Here is a 24,233-nt window from a genome sequence, read left to right as displayed (position 1 = left end):
CAATCATGGGTGTCTGCAGACTGCTATTTTTAGGCTGGGGGTAGCCCAATAAGCATGAGCTTCCCCAGCCTGAGAATCCCAGACCCCAGCTGTTGGTCTTCATGGTGGCTGGGTATCAAAATTGGGGGGTACCGCATGCTGTTTTTTAAAATTATTTATTTCAATAATTTAAAAAGAAAAGCTGCATGCAGTTCCTCCTATTTTGATACACACCCAAGATAGGTGCTCGGCTGGGGTCTGAAGCCTGTAGCCGTATGCTTTATCTGTGCTGGATATCATGATACGAGGGGATCCTACGCGTGCAGACAGCGCCTGTGATTGATTGCATTCAGACACTGTCACACAGGCTGGGGGCGCATCTGACTGCAACCAATCATAGACGCCAGGATGACCGATGATCGGGGAAAGCAGTGCACGTGGATGAGCAATGATGAGCGACCCAGGAAGTGAAGGAGAAGCCATGGAAGCAGTTACCGCCGTGCCGGAGCCTCGGTAAGTATGAAGCGCTTGCTTCATTCTTATTTTCTTTATTTTTACAACAGATCCCTAGCTGTTACAGCAACCAATCGGTGTCCAGTGATCACGCCTCGAGGTCAACAATGGGCGGTTAGAACAGTTCCCCTCCCCCAACCATACTGTCAATGCTAATGTCACAGATTGACGGCTGCATTTCACAAGTTCCTGATTAACACAGTCATCATCTGCGGGAAAGATGCGGGCTCAGCTCCTGAGTCCGCATCAAAGACAAGGGGCCAGCCTAAGATGTACCAGTGATTTTTGACAAAGTACTTTTTGATATTGCGCCAATTTTTTGAACCTCATGCACTATTTTAAAGAATTTGGTGGCAAAAAATATCAGTGAATACCACAAAAAATAAAATGTAACGTGACTTCAATAAATTGTAAAATCGGAGCCTGTTTCTTAATTTGCACTTTACTCTGAGCTGGTGGGTAGACACTAAGTGCTATGATGTCTCCCATACACAGCACACACAGACAAGAGGGATTCCTGCTCTTTATTCCTTAGTAGTGATGGGCAGACTCGCAGATAACTGGGATCAATTCTGGTTATCAGCCCGGAATTGAGCCCAGGTACCTAGCCAGACGCCGGTACCCGGATAAGTCAATGGGGCCAGAATCCGGCAATTAAAAATGGTGGTAGAAGGGATAGGGGGATAGGAGCAGGCGACCTGTACTTATCGAGGCTCCGGCATGGCTGTAACTGCTTCCGCGGCCGCTCGTTCACTTTTGGGGCTGCCAATTACCTTCATATGCATATAATGTCTGTGATTGGTTGCAGTCAGACACGCCCACACCCTGAATGGCAGCTGACTGCAACCAATCACAGATGCTGGGTGCATCTATCGTGGTATAAAAATAAATGAATGCAATATTTGCTCCCCCCCATATTCTGATACCCAGCACAGATAAAGCCTACAGCTACAGGCTGCAGCCCCCAGCCATGCTCTTCTCTTGGCTGAGTATCAAACTAAAAGGAACCGCATGTGGCTTTTTAGAAAAAAAAATATAAAAATAAATAATTAAAAAAAACAGCATGTGCCCCCCCCCCCCCCCAATTTTGATACCCAGCCACTATGAAGCCCAACAGCTGGGAGCTGGTATTCTCAGGCTGTGGAGACCCTTGGCTACTGGGCCCCCCAACCTAAAAATAGCAGCCTGCAGCCGCCCAACATTGTCCCGGCACTTTACCCACCTTTTCCTGATTGCCCTGGTGCAGTGGCAATCGCAGTAATAAGGGGGTTAATGGCATCTCACAGCTGCCACTAAGCCCCAGATTAGTAATAGGAGGCATCTATGACACCCCCTTCTAAGTGAAAGTAAATAAACACAAACACTGAAAAAATCCTTTATTTGGTATAAAATATATATATATACTGATATATATATATATATATATAATATATAACACCCTCTTTCACCACTTTATTAACCCCCAAAACACCCCTAAAGGTCCGACATAATCTACACGAGGTCCCACGATGATTCAGTTCTGCTACATCTGAAGTTACAATGCACAATCATGGAACACCCGCTATGTATTTCAGGCAGAGACTGAGCCGAGCAATCAGTGGTGACATCACTCAGGTTAAGGGTGCTTTACACGCTGCGACATCGCAACGATATATCGTCGGGGTCACGTTGTTAGTGACGCACATCCGGCATCGTTAGCGACATCGCAACGTGTGACACCAAGGAGCGACGATCAACAATCGCAAAAATGTCAAAAATCGTTGATCGTTGACACGTCGCTCCTTTTCATAATATCGTTGGTGGTGCATGCCGCTTGTTGTTCCTCGTTTCTGCGGCATCACACATCGCTGTGTGTGATACCGCAGGAAAGACGAACATCTCCTTACCTGCATCCACCGGCAATGCGGAAGGAAGGAGGTGGGCGGCATGTTCCACTTGGTAAGTATAGCAGTGCTTGCATTATTATTTATTTCTTTATTTTTTCCTTTGTTTGTATTACCTGAGTGCCATATCTGGATCTTCAGCCAGAATTCCCTGAAAATTCCGGGCCCGGGTCTGGCACTCGGGTACGTTTGAAACCGCTGAGATCCAGACTTTTACAGTCCGAGTCCAACCATCATTATTCCTTAGCACATTGAGAAAAGCAGCATCAGCTTGGAGGAAATTATACACAGTACTGAGCAGTGTAGGTGTGAATCCAGCTCTTGGATGAGATAAAATACTTGTTAGAAAGCTCAGAAGGATCTTCCTGATTTTTTTTTTCTCACTCTGCACTTCACTCCTCCTCCACTTTCCTTTCCCGATAGAGTATAATAGGAGGTGTAACCGGACATCACATGGAACGTCCCTTCTTCTTCTTCTAATTTTAGGCAAGAGAATGTTGAACTTTTTTTTTCAGAGTGAGCTCAGGAAGTATAAGGGGAGGGGAGAAGTGTCTCATAAGTGGAGAAAGAAGCAGATCTCCCTGATAAGATGTGTTACAAGGTTTCTTGTATTCACCTGTACAACTGATATACTCAAAGTTTCAAAGTGCATTTACAATTTAAAGGAATCTGTCAAGATTCTACATCCCCTCTTATATGCCCATGTAGCTCTTTCAAAGACAAGTCCAGTAATACCTTTACATGGCTGGCCCATGTATTTCCTTGTAAGTCCAGTAATACTTTTACATGGCCAGTTCTCCATTACTAAGAAATCAGGGTTGGAATTGATATGCAAATGAGACTGAAGAACTATTTGTAGATCTGAAGCCTCTGTCACTCCAGCTCTATTCCTCGACCTGCGCCGCCTCCTTCTTGACTGACGGCTCTTATTCTTGAAGTCACATAGCAGAGAGACTGTCAGTCACCCAGAAGGAGGCGGTTCTGGGCGGGTAATAGAGCTGTAGTGACGGAGGCTTCGGATCTCCCATAGCTCTTAAGCCTCATTTACATATTAGTTGAAACACTGATTTCTCAGTAATGGAGGAACGGACTGGACATATAAAGGTATTGCTGGACTTGTCTTTGAAAGAGCTACATACGCATATAAATAGTCTGAGGGTAAATTCCCGCTGACAGATTCCCTTTAAGTGGCCATTGGTCACAATTCTCGCAAGAGTTCTCCCTCCTCAAACTTCAGTACCATGGAAAAGGTAATTAAAGACTTTAAAAATACTATATTAATGGGTTAATCCCCCCCCCCCAATAAAATAAACCAGCAAATAGGAATGAATGGATCGTTAGGGATCTGACCACTATGAGACTGTGGGACGACCACTATGGGATTTCCATGAGTACCTCAGATGGAAAGCGTTGAGTGTTGTGCTCCACTTTCTCCATCAGTCCCATAAACAATCAGTGGAGCTGATGTTGAACTTGTGGACCTCTGCTGCATATAGCTCCGCAGGGGCTCCATTTTTGGAAATTCTGGGCGTCCCAGTGGTAAGAACGCATAGTGAACATAAAGTGATCCATTATTTTAAGGATAGTGGATACCAGTAACTTGTGATTTTAGGAAAACCCCTTTAACTATCCATATGCATCAGTCATAGTTTACATGGATCAATTTACATTTCTGTTGTGACAGGCATTAAGATTTGTCCTCCTTGATATAGAATATATATGTCACCAAATTCCATAATACAAAATGGATACATTATTACATTTTTTTTTTTTAGACATAATGAGGCTGGTGTACTTAGAACAATCTTTGCTAAAATAGCTGTATAATCCTTTTTAAAAATGTATTCTCAATCTCCATCCACCTAACCTAACTCATGGTTCCTCAGTGACCCTTCTCTCTGCTGCTGAATCTCCACCCACCAAGCCTGATTGACAACTCATCAATGCCCCTCCTCCCTGCTACTGAAGCTACTCCCACCCAGCCTGATTGATATCTCCTCAGTGTCCCTCCTCCCTGCTGCTGAATCTCCTCCCTCCCAGCCTGATTGACAGCTCCTCAGTGCCCCTCTTCCCTGCTGCTGAATCTCCTCCCTCCCAGCCTGATTGACAGTTCCTCAGTGCCCCTCCTCCCTGCTGCTGAATCTCCTCCCTCCCAGCCTGATTGACAGTTCCTCAGTGTCCCTCCTCCCTGCTGCTGAATCTCCTCCCTCCCAGCCTGATTGACAGTTCCTCAGTGTCCCTCCTCCCTGCTGCTGAATCTCTTCCCTCCCAGCCTGATTGACAGCTCCTCAGTGCCCCTCCTCCCTGCTGCTGAATCTCCTCCCTCCCAGCCTGATTGACAGCTCCTCAGTGTCCCTCCTCCCTGCTGCTGAATCTCCTCCCTCCCAGTCTGATTGACAGCTCCTCAGTGTCCCTCCTCCCTGCTGCTGAATCTCCTCCCTCCCAGTCTGATTGACAGTTCCTCAGTGTCCCTCCTCCCTGCTGCTGAATCTCCTCCCTCCCAGCCTGATTGACAGTTCCTCAGTGCCCCTCCTCCCTGCTGCTGAATCTCCTCCCTCCCAGCCTAATTGACAGTTCCTCAGTGTCCTTCCTCCCTGCTGCTGAATCTCCTCCCTCCCAGCCTGATTGACAGCTCCTCAGGGCCCCTCCTCCCTGCTGCTGAATCTCCTCCCTCCCAGCCTGATTGACAGCTCCTCAGGGCCCCTCCTCCCTGCTGCTGAATCTCCTCCCTCCCAGCCTGATTGACAGCTCCTCAGTGTCCCTCCTCCCTGCTGAGATCCTACACTGCTCAGTACAGTCTGCAGTTGTCAGGCAGGGTGGATGAAGACTGAAATTCACTTGGACTCAAAATCTGTCTCTCTCTATACTCATATTAGAAATATTTTCCGTCAATGTGACATGGATTTTTCAGAGTAAGGACACCAGCCTCCCCAGGTCTAGGAGATGTAATGAATACTGTATGCTGTGTGTATTATGGGATGTGGGGACAGATCCACTGTAAATGTTTTTCCCTCTCCTAATAGCAGTGATTATATGAGTGTGACGGAGACCGCACATCCCGCCCCGCTCTGGTCTTCACAGTTAATGTTACGGCAGGCGATATTTATTTTTGATTTTTAATGTCGATATTTTTTTGTTCATTAAAATTTATTAATGTCTAATTTCGACAAGTGCGACTTTTTGTTGAGTTTTAATCTTAAAGGGATAGTCCATGCCAGAAATGATTACCTGGAAAGCTGATCATTGTTAGACCATTGGGCCCCCGATAGTTATTGCTCTGCTATACGTCAGTGCCTTGGACTGGACCGGAGCAGGGTGAATGCGCACCCTGTGCTCCATTTAACTCCTTTTTGCAAAAGTTCTGCAGTTGGTGGAGAATTACTGGCAATTAATGGGGGTCCCTGAGGTTGAATCTGTTCTTTAGTGGGTCGTTGAGCATTTCTGTAGAGCGGAATATCTCTTTAAAAGAATTGGAATGGAGTGTAACCTGCGTTCTATCCGCTCCCGTTGGCTATTGGGGTCCTCTTGTACTAGTAATAGGTGGGGGTCCCAACGATTAAACAGTTATCACCAATTGTAAGAGTTTCATTAAGTGATTTTCAAACTAAACTCCAGCCGATAGTCTGGGGGTCTTCCCTGTCCCCCACTATTTTTATGTATTACCCCCATGTACATCTATTTGATGGATCCTGTCACATTACAACAGACACTACAATATATAAAAAGCAACAAAGTGGATCACAGACCCCCCCCCCCAACTAAAAACTGCTCCTTAATATCTGTATAATTAGTGGTGCATTGCTTTATTCCATGGGTGTATTTGATACATTTCCTCTAATCTTCCTGACATCCCGCGACCTATTTTTTCATCCCTTCCCCCCCCCCCCCACATCTCAAACTTCTCCGCCAGCTCCTGTGTCTCTGCTCTGTCAGTCGCAGCTCCCCCTGCCTCCATCTTCGGCTCCAGCCATCCTCTTGCACATCCAGACAGCACCATTCTGATGGATTTGCATGCACCCTCTCCCCACCCCCATCACTTCTTTCCCAGCCAGCATCTTCCCCGTTAGATTTCACTCATTTTACCCCCTACTACTCCCAGCTCCCATCACTTCCATATAATCCCACGACCCCCCATACACATCCGCCATCCTCCTCCTCTCTCCAGTATCCCACCGTGTGTGTTTTATATACTTCACCGTGATCCAACCCCCCAATAGCATCCATTACAGCCCGGTACGTGATCTCTTTGTTATTTTCACACTAATATCTGTGTCTTTTCTCCTTGCTTGCACCCTCTATAGGTCTAAATATAGCGGCAGATGATGTTGATTTGGTTCCCGCTAGATGACACCCCCACCCCTCTGCATCCCTTTATTTATCATTGTTGCTGGTACATCTCTTTCCCATCTTTTTTTTTCTATCTCTTCTCTCTCCCCCATTATAGATCCTCTAATCTCGGTGCCTGGTCCTTGAAAGGCTGTCGAACGGTCCCCGTGGATTCATTCCATACTAAATGCTCCTGTGATCGCTTATCAAGCTTCGCCATTTTATCCCAGCTCAGTTCAGACATGGTAAGTCCCTCTATAAACATGTAGTGTTCGCTCACACTAGCTCTCGTCTCTTTCAGGGCTGATGCTCTTAGATACGTCGGTGTCTATAAATGAAAAAAAAAAGGAAAAAATATACTAAAGACCCCCCCCATGCAGCCATATTGTAAGAATGCTACCTTTATTGGCTGAGCAGAAAAACAAATTACCTCGTTTAACCTTGCAACAGGGTCAGGGACCCTCTTAAGTGTTGTTGCTGCAGCAGCTTCCGCCGCCATGAAAGAGTTAAGCGTCTTAGAATGTTCGTCCCCCATTGATACATTGTATCTTCCTGTGTTTACGTTATTTCTAATAATATTATTGATAACACAGCAAGGCAGGAAAGCCATGGAGGCTGCTGAGCCGTGCGGTGCACCAGGTGGACAGGCTCTGCTGTGGGGTTGTGGAGGTGTGGGGGCGCAAAATCCGATGTGTACCGAAAACTTAATATTACCAGAAAAAAAAAAAAAAAAGAATCATTGAATGCCACTAGTGTGCCACCGCCTCCATCCCCCGCCTCTCCGCTCTTCAACAGACTCTCCTGCCAGGCTGCAAACAAAATTGATTTGTTGCTGCTACAATCTGAACTGTAAAGCACCGCGCATTGTTATTGTGGAAAATATATTCATTGCTCGCAATTTACATTGGATTGTCATTTTATTCTGATTTACATGTCACTGAAAAATGGTTATTTGTCATTATTTATCTGGAGAACTGAGATGCAAATGATGCGTGGATTGGGCTAAAAATGTCTGGAGAAAAGTGACTGGATACATTATTAATAGTAGTAGTATTTTCAGCGTTACTACAGCTAATATTAGGAAATGTCCTAGTTTTATATCAGTGCATTATATCAGTAGTATTGTTGTGTGAGCTGTATGGATGGCTATGCAGTGGCCTAGTTGGTTGGCCCTTGTCATAAAATAGCCAATGTATGTATATTACATTGCTATCATTATTAATATTATGACTGCTATCTACTATTAGAAATGTCATAGTTGCTTGGAATATTAAAATATATTTCTGATTATTATTATTATTATTATTATTATTATTATTATTATTATTATTATTATCCTCATCACTACTACATTTTAGGAAATTGTTCCTTCACATCAAATAGCCACTGAATGTATATTAGGCATATATTTTGTATTATTATTATTATTATTATTATTATTATTATTATTGTTATGGTCCAGTTGGTTGGAATATTTGTTGTTATTATTATTATTATTATTATCCAGTTGGTTGGCATATGTATATTATTATTATTATTATTATTATTATTATTTTATTTTTTTTTTTATTATTATTATTGTTATGGTCCAGTTGGTTGGGATATTTATATTATGATTATGATTATTATTATAATTATTATTATGGCACAGTTGGTTGGATAATTTGTTATTTTTTATTATTATTATTATTATTATTTTTTTATGGTCCAGTTGGTTGAAATGTTATAATATTAATAATAATATATTATTATTATTATTATTATTATTATTATTATTATTATTATGGCCCAGTTGGTTGAAATATTTATATCATTATGATTACTACTACATTGTAGTAGTTGTAGTAGTTTGTCTACTCCTTCACTCATAGCAGCCACTGGATGTAAATCTACATTATTATTATTATCATTAATAATAATAATAATAATAATAATGTAAATTTACATTCAGTGGCTGCTATGAGTGAAGTAGACAAACTAGGCCATTTCCTTAAAGTTAGTAGTAATATTAAAGTAGTAGTCATAATAATAATGATATAAATATTTCAAGCAACTGGGCAATAGTAATAATAATAATAATAAAAAAAAAACATTCCAACCAACTGGATCATAAAAATAATAATATTACTATTATTATTATTATTATTACAACACGTATTATAAAGGAGCTTAGTAGGCTGAAATATTGACATCTGTTTATTAATAATTAATATAGTTATTACTAGGTCTGTTTTTTGTATTACTATTAATACTAACTTTTTGGATATGGCCAGGTTGGTTGGCGTCGTCATAATATTGTTTCATGTAATATTATTATTATTATTATTGCTATAGATCAGTGTGCAGACTTCTGGGTGATTGGCTCAGTAGTTATTATTATTTCTATTATTTTTACAACTTCTAATCCTCATTTTTTGCTGCTATAACTTCGGCTCCATTCACACCTCCGAGTCCCATGTGCGGGTTATATCCGTTTTGATTTTTCCTAATACTGCATGTTTTGGACCTTTTCCCAAGTCCAAGAATCTTCATGTCCAAGTTTTTTCCAATGGATGGCTCTGATCATGGAATGTGGAATAGGCCTGTTGGGAAATGGTCCGGATTGTTGAAGTCTTAGCGTTATTACCTCCCCATAAAATAGTGATTGGTTGATTAATATGTATTATTATTATTATTAATCGCCTTCAGGATAGGCCTAGTAGATTTTGAGCTGCCGACACTGTGTGCCGCCATATGGTGCCAAACCTAAAGGCACCGTCTTATTTACCTCCATAATACAGTGTTCAATAGTAAATGCCACAGACCATGCGGAGTCCAATAGTAAATGTCCTCAGTATAGACCTGCCGTTATTTGGCGGGGCAGCGGCCACATAGACTGTGATTTCCATCATCTTAGCGCTATATACAGCCATAATACGTGTGTTGTAATAATGCAGCGCTGGATGATGGGCGCTGGTGTAACTGGTCGTGGTGATCTAGGTGGGTCGGGGACGAGGCCGTGCGCTGGGCCCTGCGGTAGCTCATTGGGTCTCTATACCGCTGTTATCAGGAGGTGTAGACCCATTTGTGCCGCCACATGGTGCCATGGCTTCTCCCAGGGCCGCGGCTTCCAAGTATGACACATCTGATGCGTCCATTGACGGATCCTATTGACTCTCAGTATAACGGGGCTGTCAGGAGCTCTGTAGCGCTTTCCGTCATTTTGACAGTAATACTTGTCATGGGGCCGTTATGAATGAAAACCATGACGCTAGTTAGGACATGGCAGAAAAATGTTGGCAGGAAGAATATTGTACTACTAGAAGGTGGCCCGATTCTACGCATCGGGTATTCTAGAATTTACGTATTGTGTAGTTCATGTATGATTTTTGTTATATATATAGATGTTGTTGTGTGTAGTTACCAAGTGTTTGTGTAGGGCGCTGTACATGTTCTGAGTGTCGCGGGGGGTGAGAGCGGTGTTGTATGTGTGTTGCGTGTGTTGCGTTGTTTGTGGAGCGCTGTGTGTCTGTAGCGTTGTGTGTGTGTGTGTGTTGTGCGGTTTGTGTGGGTGTGGTGTGTTTTGGGGGGAGGTATGTTTTGAGCAATGTGTGTCTTGTGCAGTATGTGCGTATATTTGTGTGTGCAGCGTTGTCTGTGTGTGTGGGTGTCTGTGTAGGGCGTTGTTTGTGATTCCTAGTGTGTGTGTGTTGTGCAGTGCGCGTGTGTGTTGGGGGGAGGTGTGCACCTCCCATCGTGCTCCATCCCCCATGCTGCGCACCCCCCATCGTGCTGCATCCCCCATGCTGCGCACTCCCAAACGTGCTCCATCCGCCATGCTGCGCACTCCCAAACGTGGTCCATCCGCCATGCTGCGCACTCCCAAACGTGCTCCATCCGCCATACTGCGCACTCTCCATCGTGCTGCATCCCCCATGCTGCGCACTCCCAAACGTGCTCCATCCGCCATGCTGCGCACTCCCCATCGTGCTCTATCCGCCATGCTGCACACTCCCAAACGTGCTCCATCCGCCATGCTGCGCACTCCCAAACGTGCTCCATCCGCCATGCTGCGCACCCCCTATCATGCTCCATCCGCCATGCTGCGCACTCCCAAACGTGCTCCACCCGCCATGCTGCGCACTCCCAAACGTGCTCCATCCGCCATGCTGCGCACTCCCAAACGTGCTCCATCCGCCATGCTGCGCACTCCCAAACGTGGTCCATCCGCCATGCTGCGCACTCCCAAACGTGCTCCATCCGCCATGCTGCGCACTCCCAAACGTGCTCCATCCGCCATACTGCGCACTCCCCATCGTGCACCATCCGGCATGCTGCGCACTCCCAAACGTGCTCCATCCGCCATGCTGCGCACTCCCAAACGTGCTCCATCCGCCATGCTGCGCACTTCCAAACGTGCTCCATCCGCCATGCTGCGCACTCCCAAACGTGCTCCATCCGCCATGCTGCGCGCTCCCAAACGTGGTCCATCCGCCATGCTGCGCACTCCCAAACGTGCTCCATCCGCCATGCTGCGCACTCCGAAACGTGCTCCATCCGCCATACTGCGCACTCCCAAACGTGCTCCATCCGCCATACTGCGCACTCCCCATCGTGCTCTATCCGCCATGCTGCACACTCCCAAACGTGCTCCATCCGCCATGCTGCGCACTCCAAACGTGCTCCATCCGCCATGCTGCGCACCCCCTATCATGCTCCATCCGCCATGCTGCGCACTCCCAAACGTGCTCCACCCGCCATGCTGCGCACTCCCAAACGTGCTCCATCCGCCATGCTGCGCATTCCCAAACGTGCTCCATCCGCCATGCTGCGCACTCCCAAACGTGGTCCATCCGCCATGCTGCGCACTCCCAAACGTGCTCCATCCGCCATGCTGCGCACTCCCAAACGTGCTCCATCCGCCATACTGCGCACTCCCCATCGTGCACCATCCGGCATGCTGCGCACTCCCAAACGTGCTCCATCCGCCATGCTGCGCACTTCCAAACGTGCTCCATCCGCCATGCTGCGCACTCCCAAACGTGCTCCATCCGCCATGCTGCGCGCTCCCAAACGTGGTCCATCCGCCATGCTGCGCACTCCCAAACGTGCTCCATCCGCCATGCTGCGCACTCCGAAACGTGCTCCATCCGCCATACTGCGCACTCCCAAACGTGCTCCATCCGCCATACTGCGCACTCCCCATCGTGCACCATCCGGCATGCTGCGCACTCCCAAACATGCTCCATCCGTCATGCTGCGCACTCCCAAACGTGCTCCATCCGTCATGCTGCGCACTCCCAAACGTGCTCCATCCGCCATGCTGCGCACTCCCAAACGTGCTCCATCCGCCATGCTGCGCACCCCCCATCATGCTCCATCCGCTTAGGAGTGCGCAGCATGCCGGATGGTGCACGATGGGGAGTGCGCAGTATGGCGGATGGAGCACGTTTGGGAGTGCGCAGCATGGCGGATGGAGCACGTTTGGGAGTGCGCAGCATGGCGGATGGACCACGTTTGGGAGTGCGCAGCATGGCGGATGGACCACGTTTGGGAGTGCGCAGCATGGCGGATGGACCACGTTTGGGAGTGCGCAGCATGGGGGATGCAGCGCGATGGGGAGTGCGCAGTATGGCGGATGGAGCACGTTTGCTCAGCCTCTCTCCTTCCAGCCTCCCTCAGCATCAGCCCCCCCCTCCCAGCCTTCCCCAAGATCAGCCTCTCTGCTCCCAGCCTCCTCCAGCACGCCGTGCTCCTCTGCCGACACTCACCCACACCCGATCGCATCCACTCACCCACACAACCGATCGCATCCACTCACCCACACCCGATCGCATCCACTCACCCACACAACCGATCGCATCCACTCACCCACACAACCGATCGCATCCACTCACACACACAACCGATCGCATCCACTCACCCACACAACCGATCGCATCCACTCACACACACAACAGATCGCATCCACTCACACACACAACCGATCGCATCCACTCACACACACACCCGATCGCATCCACTCACACACACAACCGATCGCATCCACTCACACACACAACCGATCGCATCCACTCACACACACACCCGATCGCATCCACTCACACACACAACCGATCGCATCCACTCACACACACAACCGATCGCATCCACTCACACACACACCCGATCGCATCCACTCACACACACACCCGATCGCATACACTCACACACACCCGATCGCATACACTCACACACACCCGATCGCATACACTCACACACACCCGATCGCATACACTCACACACACCCGATCGCATACACTCACACACACCCGATCGCATACACTCACACACACCCGATCGCATACACTCACACACACAGACACTGACGATATTGCACATACGCGCTGATACTCACAACATCCGGGGATATCACATGCTTCTGGCCATGTGATCCTCCGTCAGGTCCTGGAAGCTCACAGCACAGTATCGCCGCCGAGAAGCAAGCGATATCCCAGGATGTTGTGAGTGTGTGGATGCGATGTGATGTGTGTATGTGAGTGAGTGTGATCTGATTTGTGTGTGTGTGTGTGTGTGTGTGTGCTGTTATGTTATGTATGTTCTGCAGCTGCAGGACCTTGATGTGTGGATGCGATGTGATGTATGTGTGAGGTGTGTGTGAGAGTGAGTGTGAGCCGGTGTACACTGGTAACTATGATACACATCGGGTAACTAAGGGACCTTAGTTACCCGATGTGTATAATGGTTACCAGCTTTCACGGCCTCCGTTAAGATCCCAGCATCGCAAGGTTATGTCTGGCGCTGCCGGGATCCTGACGGAGCCGGTGTAGAAGCAAGCGATATCCCAGGATGTTGTGAGTGTGTGGATGTGATGTGTGAGGTGTGTGTGAGTGTGAGTGTGATCTGATGTGTGTGTGTGTACTCACCTGGGAATCGGAGCCCCGTGTCAGTTGGGCCACAGCGAGCGTGCATTGCGTGAGGGGGGCGGGGCCTGCAGAGAGCCGGGGCGAGAGGCCAATCCGTGTGGGGGGGCGGGGCCATGGCGAGCCCAGCGGCCAATCAGCTTTGTGTCACCGTAAGGACACAATTTCGGAGCATGACAGACAGACAGACAGACAGACAGACAGACAGAATAAGGCAATTATATATATAGATTCTGGCTTCATAATACTGGAAACCTGACAGACCCCAACGGAGACATGACCCCTCATGAAAACCCTGACTCAGCATATTTGTAATAGTTCCACTGAACACCCTGACCCAGCAGAGTTGTCATAGTCCCATTGAAAACTCTGACCCAACATATTTGACATAGTACCATTTAAAACCCTGACTCAGCATAGTTGTCATAGTGCCATTGAAATCCATAACCCAGCATTTTTATAATAGTTCCACTGAACACCCTGACCTAACATAGTTGTCATAGTCCCATTTAAAACCCTGACCCAGCATAGTTGTCATAGTCCCATTTAAAACCCTGACCCAGAATAGTTGTCATATTCCCAATGAAAGCCCTGACTAGCTTAGTTGCCATAGTCCAATTGAAAACCCTGACCCAGAATAGTTGTCATAGTCCCGTTGAAAACCCTGAACCAGCATAGTTGACACATTCCCATTGAAAACCCTGGCCCAGTATAGTTGTCATAGTCCCACTTAAAACCCTGACCCAGCATAGTTGTCATAGTCCCATTGAAAACCCTGACCCAGCATAGTTGTCATAGTCCCACTGAAAACCCTGACCCAGCTTAGTTGTCATAGTCCCACTGAAAACCCTGACCCAGCTTAGTTGTCATAGTCCCACTGAAAACCCTGACCCAGATTAGTTGTCATAGTCCCATTAAAAACCCTGACCCAGCATAGTTGTCATTGTCCCATTGAAAACCCTGCCCCAGCATAGTTGTCATAGATCCATTGAAAACCCTGCCCCAGCATAGTTGTCATAGTCCCACTGAAAACCCTGATCTAGAATAGTTGTCATAGTCCCATTAAAAACCCTGACCCAACATTGTTGACATAGTGTCATTGAATACCCTGACCCAGCATAGTTGTCATAGTCCCATCATGAATGTGTGAACTACAGCAGTGGAATTTTGTCCATGATTATCTTGGGTCTTGTAGGAAAGATTTTTGAGTATTTTTTTAAAATTAAGGCATTTTGTTGAGATGGAGTAAAATCAATGTGTCTGCTGCGCCCGATCCCCCCCAGCCGGGACCGCTCAGATACCGGGCCCGATCCCCCCCAGCCAGGACAGCTCAGATACCGGGCCCGATCCCCCCCAGCCAGGACAGCTCAGATACCGGGCCCGATCCCCCCAGCCAGGACCGCTCAGATACCGGGCCCGATCCCCCCAGCCGGCGCCGCTCAGATACCGGGCCCGATCCCCCCAGCCGGGACCGCTCAGATACCGGGCCCGATCCCCCCCAGCCAGGACAGCTCAGATACCGGGCCCGATCCCCCCCAGCCAGGACAGCTCAGATACCGGGCCCGATCCCCCCAGCCAGGACCGCTCAGATACCGGGCCCGATCCCCCCAGCCGGCGCCGCTCAGATACCGGGCCCGATCCCCCCCAGCCGGCGCCGCTCAGATATCGGGCCCAATCCCCCCAGCTGCCACCGCTCAGATACCGGGCCCGATCCCCCCAGCCGGCACCGCTCAGATACCGGGCCCGATCCCCCCCAGCCAGGACCGCTCAGATACCGGGCCCGATCCCCCCAGCCGCCATCACTCAGATACCGGGCCCGATCCCCCCAGCTGGCACCGCTCAGATACCGGGCCCGATCCCCCCAGCCGGCACCGCTCAGATACCGGGCCCGATACCCCCAGCCACCACCGCTGAGATACCGGGCCCGATCCCCCCAGCCGGGACCGCTCAGATACCGGGCCCAATACCCCCAGCCAGGACCGCTCAGATACCGGGCCCGATCCCCCCAACCAGGACCGCTCAGATACCGGGCCCGATCCCCCCAGCCGGCGCCGCTCAGATACCGGGCCCATTCCCCCCAGCTGGCACCGCTCAGATACCGGGCCCGATCCCCCCAGCCGGCACCGCTCAGATACCGGGCCCGATCCCCCCAGCCAGGACCGCTCAGATACCGGGCCCGATCCCCCCAGCCGCCATCACTCAGATACCGGGCCCGATCCCCCCAGCTGGCACCGCTCAGATACCGGGCCCGATCCCCCCAGCTGGCACCGCTCAGATACCGGGCCCGATCCCCCCAGCCGGCAACGCTCAGATACCGGGCCCGATACCCCCAGCCACCACCGCTGAGATACCGGGCCCGATCCCCCCTGCCGCGACCGCTCAGGTACCGGGCCCGATACCCCCAGCCACCACCGCTGAGATACCGGGCCCGATCCCCCCTGCCGGGACCGCTCAGCTACCGGGCCCAATGCTCCCAGCCAGGACCGCTCAGATACCAGGCCCGATCCCCCCAGTTGGCACCGCTCAGATACCGGTCCCGATCCCCCCAGCCGGCACCGCTCAGATACCAGGCCCGATACCCCCACCGGCACCACTCAGATACTGGGCCCGATCCCTACAGCCGGGACCGTTCAGATACCGGGCCCGATCCCCCCAGCTGTTACCGCTCAGATACCGGGCCCGATCCCCCCAACTGTTACCGCTCAGATATCGGGCCCGATCTCCCCAGCTGGCACCGCTCAGATACCGGGCCCAATACCCCCAGCCAGGACTGCTCAAATACCAGGCCCGATACCCCCCACCGGCACCGCTGAGATACCAGGCCCAATCTTCCCAGCCGACACTGCTCAGATACTGGACCCGATACCCCCGGTGCCAGTGATCGGCATCGCCCCAGTACACGCACCTCTAATTCACACAGAATAGAACACGTTGGAGATGAAGGTTGGCTATTATTAGACGCACTGATACATTTGGTCTTCTGTTGCCATGGAAACAACATCTGCACATGCGTTTAAAGAGACAGCACTCTTAATTGCTTCAAGTAGGCCGTCACAGTAACCGGCTGCGGTCACTAGGCCCAAACCATGCAAACAATCACACATCTATCTATCCCTCTATCTATCCCTCTATCTATCTATCTATCTATCCCTCTATCTATCCCTCTATCTATCCCTCTATCTATCTATCTATCCCTCTATCTATTCCTCTATCTATCCCTCTATCTATCCCTCTATCTATCTATCTATCCCTCTATCTATCCCTCTATCTATCCCTCTATCTATCTATCTATCCCTCTATCTATTCCTCTATCTATCCCTCTATCTATCTATCTATCTATCTATCCCTCTATCTATCTTATCCCTCTATCTATCTAGTCCTCTATCTATCCCTCTATCTATCTATCTATCTATCCCTCTATCTATCCCTCTATCTATCCCTCTATCTATCCCTCTATCTATCCCTCTATCTATCCCTCTATCCCTCTATCTATCCCTCTATCTATCTATCTATCTATCTATCCCTCTATCTATCCCTCTATCCCTCTATCTATCTATCTATCCCTCTATCTATCCCTCTATCTATCCCTCTATCTATCTATCTATCTACCTATCCCTCTATCTATCCCTCTATCTATCCCTCTATCTATCTATCCCTCTATCTATCTATCTATATATCCCTCTATCTATCTATCCCTCTATCTATCCCTCTATCTATCTATCTATCTATCTATCTATCTATCATTTATCTATCTATCTATCTATCTATCTATCTATCTATCTATCTATCTATCTATCTATCTATCCCTCTATCCCTCTATCTATCTATCCCTCTATCCCTCTATCTATCTATCCCTCTATCTATCTATCTATCCCTCTATCTATCTATCTATCCCTCTATCTATCTATCTATCCCTCTATCTATCCCTCTATCTATCCCTCTATCTATCCCTCTATCTATCTATCCCTCTATCTATCTATCTATCTATCTATCTATCTATCTATCTATCTATCTATCTATCTATCTATCTATCTATCTATCTGTCTATCTATCTATCTATCTATCTATCTATCTATCCCTCTATCTATCTATCCCTCTATCCATCTATCTATCTATCTATCTATCTATCTATCTATCTATCTATCTATCTATCTATCTATCCCTCTATCTATCTATCTATCTATCTATCTATCTATCTATCTATCTATCTATCTATCTATCCCTCTATCTATCTATCCCTCTATCTATCTATCTATCTATCTATCTATCTATCTATCTATCTATCTATCTATCCCTCTATCTATCTATCCCTCTATCCCTCTATCTATCTATCCCTCTATCTATCAATCTATCATATTTTGTCAGTGATATTAGAGATTAAAGTTCTTAGCTTTATGTCCTTGTATAATAAGGATTAGTATAAGCCCGGATGGTAGAAGAGAATGATATTAGAAGTCACCTCATTCTTCTGTGACCTATTTACTATCGTAGGAGGTTCACACAGGACTAATACCATTAGATGTAGGACAGGTGTCCTACAAGTCAGAAACAGATTCATCATATATGTGTCTATATATACCGTAGTACTATTGTTGTACATAAAAGGCAGTATTATAGTAGTTTTATTCTTGTACATATGGGCAGTATTATAGTAGTTATATTCTTGTACATAGGAGCAGTATTATAGTAGTTATATTCTTGTACATAGGAGGCAGTATTATAGTAGTTATATTCTTGTACATAGGGGCAGTATTATAGTAGTTATATTCTTGTACATAGGAACAGTATTATAGTAGTTATATCCTTGTACATAGGGGGCAGTATTATAGTAGCTATATTCTTGTACATAGGAGCAGTATTATAGTAGTTATATTCTAGTACATAGGGGCAGTATTATAGTAGTTATATTCTTGTACATATGGGCAGTATTATAGTAGTTATATTCTTGTACATAGTGGGCAGTATTATAGTAGTTATATTCTTGTACATAGGAGCAGTATTATAGTAGTTATATTCTTGTACATAGGGGGCAGTATTATAGTAGCTATATTCTTGTACATAGGAGCAGTATTGTAGTAGTTATATTCTAGTACATAGGGGGCAGTATTATAGTAGCTATATTCTTGTACATAGGGGGCAGTATTATAGTAGTTATATTCTTGTACATAGGGGCAGTATTATAGTAGTTATATTCTTGTACATATGGGCAGTATTATAGTAGTTATATTCTTGTACACAGGGGGCAGTATTATAGTAGTTATATTCTTGTACATAGAGGGCAGTATTATAGTAGCTATATTCTTGTACATAGGAGCAGTATTATAGTAGTTATATTCTTGTACATAGGGGCAGTATTATAGTAGTTATATTCTTGTACATAGGAGCAGTATTATAGTAGTTATATTCTTGTACATAGGGGCAGTATTATAGTAGCTATATTCTTGTACATAGGAGCAGTATTATAGTAGTTATATTCTTGTACATAGGGGCAGTATTATAGTAGTTATATTCTTGTACATAGGGGCAGTATTATAGTAGTTATATTCTTGTACATAGGGGCAGTATTATAGTAGTTATATTCTTGTACATAGGGGCAGTATTATAGTAGTTATATTCTTGTGCATAGGGGTAGTATTATAGTAGTTATATTCTTGTGCATAGGGGCAGTATTATAGTAGTTATCTTCTTGTACATAGGGGCAGTATTATAGTAGTTATATTCTTGTACATAGGAGCAGTATTATAGCAGTTATATTCTTGTACATAGGAGCAGTATTATAGTAGTTATATTCTTGTACATAGGGGGCAGTATTATAGTAGTTGTATTCTTGTACATAGGGGCAGTATTATAGTAGTTATATTCTTGTACATAGGGGGCAGTATTATAGTAGTTATATTCTTGTACATAGGGGCAGGATTATAGTAGTTATATTCTTGTACATAGGGGGCAGTATTATAGTAGTTATATTCATATTCTTGTATATAGGAGCAGTATTATAGCAGTTATATTCTTGTACATAGGAGAAGTATTATAGTAGTTATATTCTTGTACATAGGGGCAGAATTATAGTAGTTATATCCTTGTACATAGGTGGCAGTATTATAGTAGTTATATTCTTGTACATAGGAGCAGTATTATAGTAGTTATATTCTTGTACATAGGGGCAGTATTATAGTAGTTATATTCTTGTACATAGGGGCAGTATTATAGTAGTTATATTCTTGTGCATAGGGGTAGTATTATAGTAGTTATATTCTTGTACATAGGGGCAGTATTATAGTAGTTATATTCTTGTACATAGGGGCAGTATTATAGTAGTTATATTCTTGTACATAGGAGCAGTATTATAGCAGTTATATTCTTGTACATAGGAGCAGTATTATAGTAGTTATATTCTTGTACATAGGGGGCAGTATTATAGTAGTTGTATTCTTGTACATAGGGGCAGTATTATAGTAGTTATATTCTTGTACATAGGGGGCAGTATTATAGTAGTTATATTCTTGTACATAGGGGCAGGATTATAGTAGTTATATTCTTGTACATAGGGGGCAGTATTATAGTAGTTATATTCATATTCTTGTATATAGGAGCAGTATTATAGCAGTTATATTCTTGTACATAGGAGAAGTATTATAGTAGTTATATTCTTGTACATAGGGGCAGAATTATAGTAGTTATATTCTTGTACATAGGTGGCAGTATTATAGTAGTTATATTCTTGTACATAGGAGCAGTATTATAGTAGTTATATTCTTGTACATAGGGGCAGTATTATAGTAGTTATATTCTTGTACATAGTGGGCAGTATTATAGCAGTTATATTCTTGAACATAGTGGGCAGCATTATAGTAGTTATATTCTTGTACATACGGAAGTATTATAGTAGCTATATTCTTGTACATAGGGGGCAGTATTATAGTAGTTATATTCTTGTACATAGGGACAGTATTATAGTAGTTATATTCTTGTACATAGGGGGCAGTATTATAGTAGTTATATTCTTGTACATAGGGGCAGTATTATAGTAGTTATATTCTTGTACATAGGGGCAGTATTATAGTAGTTATATTCTTGTACATAGGGGGCAGTATTATAGTAGTTATATTCTTGTACATAGGAGCAGTATTATAGTAGTTATATTCTTGTACATAGGGGGCAGTATTATAGTAGTTGTATTCTTGTACATAGGGGCAGTATTATAGTAGTTATATTCTTGTACATAGTGGGCAGTATTATAGCAGTTATATTCTTGAACATAGTGGGCAGTATTATAGTAGTTATATTCTTGTACATAGGGGCAGTATTATAGCAGTTATATTCTTGTATATAGGAGCAGTATTATAGCAGTTATATTCTTGTACATAGGAGAAGTATTATAGTAGTTATATTCATATTCTTGTACATAGTGGGCAGTATTATAGTAGTTATATTCTTGTACATAGGGGCAGTATTATAGTAGCTATATTCTTGTACATAGGAGCAGTATTATAGTAGTTATATTCTTGTACATAGGGGCAGTATTATAGTAGTTATATTCTTGTACATAGCAGCAGTATTATAGCAGTTATATTCTTGTACATAGTGGGCAGTATTATAGTAGTTATATTCTTGTACATAGGGGAAGTATTATAGTAGCTATATTCTTGTACATAGGGGGCAGTGTTATAGTAGTTATATTCTTGTACATAGGGGCAGTATTATAGTAGTTATATTCTTGTGCATAGGGGTAGTATTATAGTAGTTATATTCTTGTACATAGGGGCAGTATTATAGTAGTTATATTCTTGTACATAGGAGCAGTATTATAGCAGTTATATTCTTGTACATAGGAGCAGTATTATAGTAGTTATATTCTTGTACATAGGGGGCAGTATTATAGTAGTTGTATTCTTGTACATAGGGGCAGTATTATAGTAGTTATATTCTTGTACATAGGGGGCAGTATTATAGTAGTTATATTCTTGTACATAGGGGCAGGATTATAGTAGTTATATTCTTGTACATAGGGGGCAGTATTATAGTAGTTATATTCATATTCTTGTATATAGGAGCAGTATTATAGCAGTTATATTCTTGTACATAGGGGCAGTATTATAGTAGTTATATTCTTGTACATAGGGGCAGAATTATAGTAGTTATATTCTTGTACATAGGAGCAGTATTATAGTAGTTATATTCTTGTACATAGGGGCAGTATTATAGTAGTTATATTCATATTCTTGTACATAGGGGCAGAATTATAGTAGTTATATTCTTGTACATAGGGGCAGTATTATAGTAGTTATATGCTTGTATATAGGGGCAGTATTATAGTAGTTATATTCTTGTACATAGTGGGTAGTATTATAGTAGCTATATTCTTGTGTATAGGAGCAGTATTATAGTAGTTATATTCTTGAACATAGGGGGCAGTATTATAGTAGTTATATTCTTGTACATAGGGGCAGTATTATAGTAGTTATATTCTTGTACATAGGGGGCAGTATTATAGTAGCTATATTCTTGTACATAGGAGCAGTATTATAGTATTTATATTCTAGTACATAGGGAGTAGTATTATAGTAGTTATATTCTTGTATATAGGGGGCAGTATTATAGTAGTTATATTCTTGTACATAGGGGGCAGTATTATAGTAGTTATATTCTTGTACATAGGAGCAGTATTATAGTAGTTATATTCTTGTACATAGGGGCAGTATTATAGTAGTTATATTCTTGTACATAGGAGCAGTATTATAGTAGTTATATTCTTGTATATAGGGGGCAGTATTATAGTAGTTATATTCTTGTACATAGGGGGCAGTATTATAGTAGTTATATTCTTGTACATAGGGGCAGTATTATAGTAGTTATATTCTTGTACATAGGAGCACTATTATAGTAGTTATATTCTTGTACATAGGAGCAGTATTATAGTAGTTATATTCTTGTACATAGGGGCAGTATTATAGTAGTTATATTCTTGTACATAGGAGCAGTATTATAGTAGTTATATTCTTGTATATAGGGGGCAGTATTATAGTAGTTATATTCTTGTACATAGGGGCAGTATTATAGTAGTTATATTCTTGTACATAGGGGGCAGTATTATAGTAGTTATATTCTTGTACATAGGGGCAGTATTATAGTAGTTATATTCTTGTACATAGGAGCAGTATTATAGTAGTTATATTCTTGTACATAGGAGCAGTATTATAGTAGTTATATTCATATTCTTGTACATAGGGGCAGAATTATAGTAGTTATATTCTTGTACATAGGGGCAGTATTATAGTAGTTATATGCTTGTATATAGGGGCAGTATTATAGTAGTTATATTCTTGTACATAGTGGGTAGTATTATAGTAGCTATATTCTTGTGTATAGGAGCAGTATTATAGTAGTTATATTCTTGAACATAGGGGGCAGTATTATAGTAGTTATATTCTTGTACATAGGGGCAGTATTATAGTAGTTATATTCTTGTACATAGGGGGCAGTATTATAGTAGCTATATTCTTGTACATAGGAGCAGTATTATAGTATTTATATTCTAGTACATAGGGAGTAGTATTATAGTAGTTATATTCTTGTATATAGGGGGCAGTATTATAGTAGTTATATTCTTGTACATAGGGGGCAGTATTATAGTAGTTATATTCTTGTACATAGGAGCAGTATTATAGTAGTTATATTCTTGTACATAGGGGCAGTATTATAGTAGTTATATTCTTGTACATAGGAGCAGTATTATAGTAGTTATATTCTTGTATATAGGGGGCAGTATTATAGTAGTTATATTCTTGTACATAGGGGGCAGTATTATAGTAGTTATATTCTTGTACATAGGGGCAGTATTATAGTAGTTATATTCTTGTACATAGGAGCACTATTATAGTAGTTATATTCTTGTACATAGGAGCAGTATTATAGTAGTTATATTCTTGTACATAGGGGCAGTATTATAGTAGTTATATTCTTGTACATAGGAGCAGTATTATAGTAGTTATATTCTTGTATATAGGGGGCAGTATTATAGTAGTTATATTCTTGTACATAGGGGCAGTATTATAGTAGTTATATTCTTGTACATAGGGGGCAGTATTATAGTAGTTATATTCTTGTACATAGGGGCAGTATTATAGTAGTTATATTCTTGTACATAGGGGCAGTATTATAGTAGTTATATTCTTGTACATAGGAGCAGTATTATAGTAGTTATATTCTTGTACATAGGAGCACTGTTATAGTAGTTATATTCTTGTACATAGGAGCAGTATTACAGTAGTTATATTCTTGTACATAGGGGCAGTATTATAGTAGTTATATTCTTGTACATAGGAGCAGTATTATAGCAGTTATATTCTTGTACATAGGGGTCAGTATTATAGTAGTTACATTCTTTTACATACTACCTATGTTTTCCCGGAAAATGAGACAGTCTAATATTATTTTTAGCTCCAAAATATGTGCTAGGTCTTATTTTCTGGGGATGTCCTATATTATGTATTGGCATCAGTGATTGAGTTGCCCATTAATGAAAAATGAATATTCACCTCCCACCCATAATCCCGCCCAACCGTCAGCCGGCGTCAGTGATTGGTACTTGTGTTAATGAACAAATGAATATTCATCCCTTTCCCCCAAG

The 24,233-nt window shown here is 43.9% G+C and overlaps 1 protein-coding gene across 4 annotated transcripts in view; it reads left to right on the top strand.

The window, feature by feature from the left end:
• Positions 1-24,233, top strand: part of ADGRB1 (adhesion G protein-coupled receptor B1) — a 719,771-nt gene that overhangs the window by 553,655 nt on the left and 141,883 nt on the right. For all 4 annotated transcript variants that reach the window (XM_075352815.1, XM_075352814.1, XM_075352813.1 and 1 more), the window contains exon 18: positions 6,820-6,946. In XM_075352815.1, the coding sequence (XP_075208930.1) occupies positions 6,820-6,946 (127 nt within the window). The remainder of the gene's footprint in view (positions 1-6,819; positions 6,947-24,233) is intronic.

The sequence above is a fragment of the Anomaloglossus baeobatrachus genome, chromosome 6 (assembly GCF_048569485.1).
Source record: "Anomaloglossus baeobatrachus isolate aAnoBae1 chromosome 6, aAnoBae1.hap1, whole genome shotgun sequence".
In the NCBI taxonomy this organism is placed as follows: Eukaryota; Metazoa; Chordata; class Amphibia; order Anura; family Aromobatidae; genus Anomaloglossus; species Anomaloglossus baeobatrachus.
The sequence above is the reverse complement of the archived record's forward strand: the minus strand, read 5'-3'. Positions and strand labels throughout refer to the sequence as shown.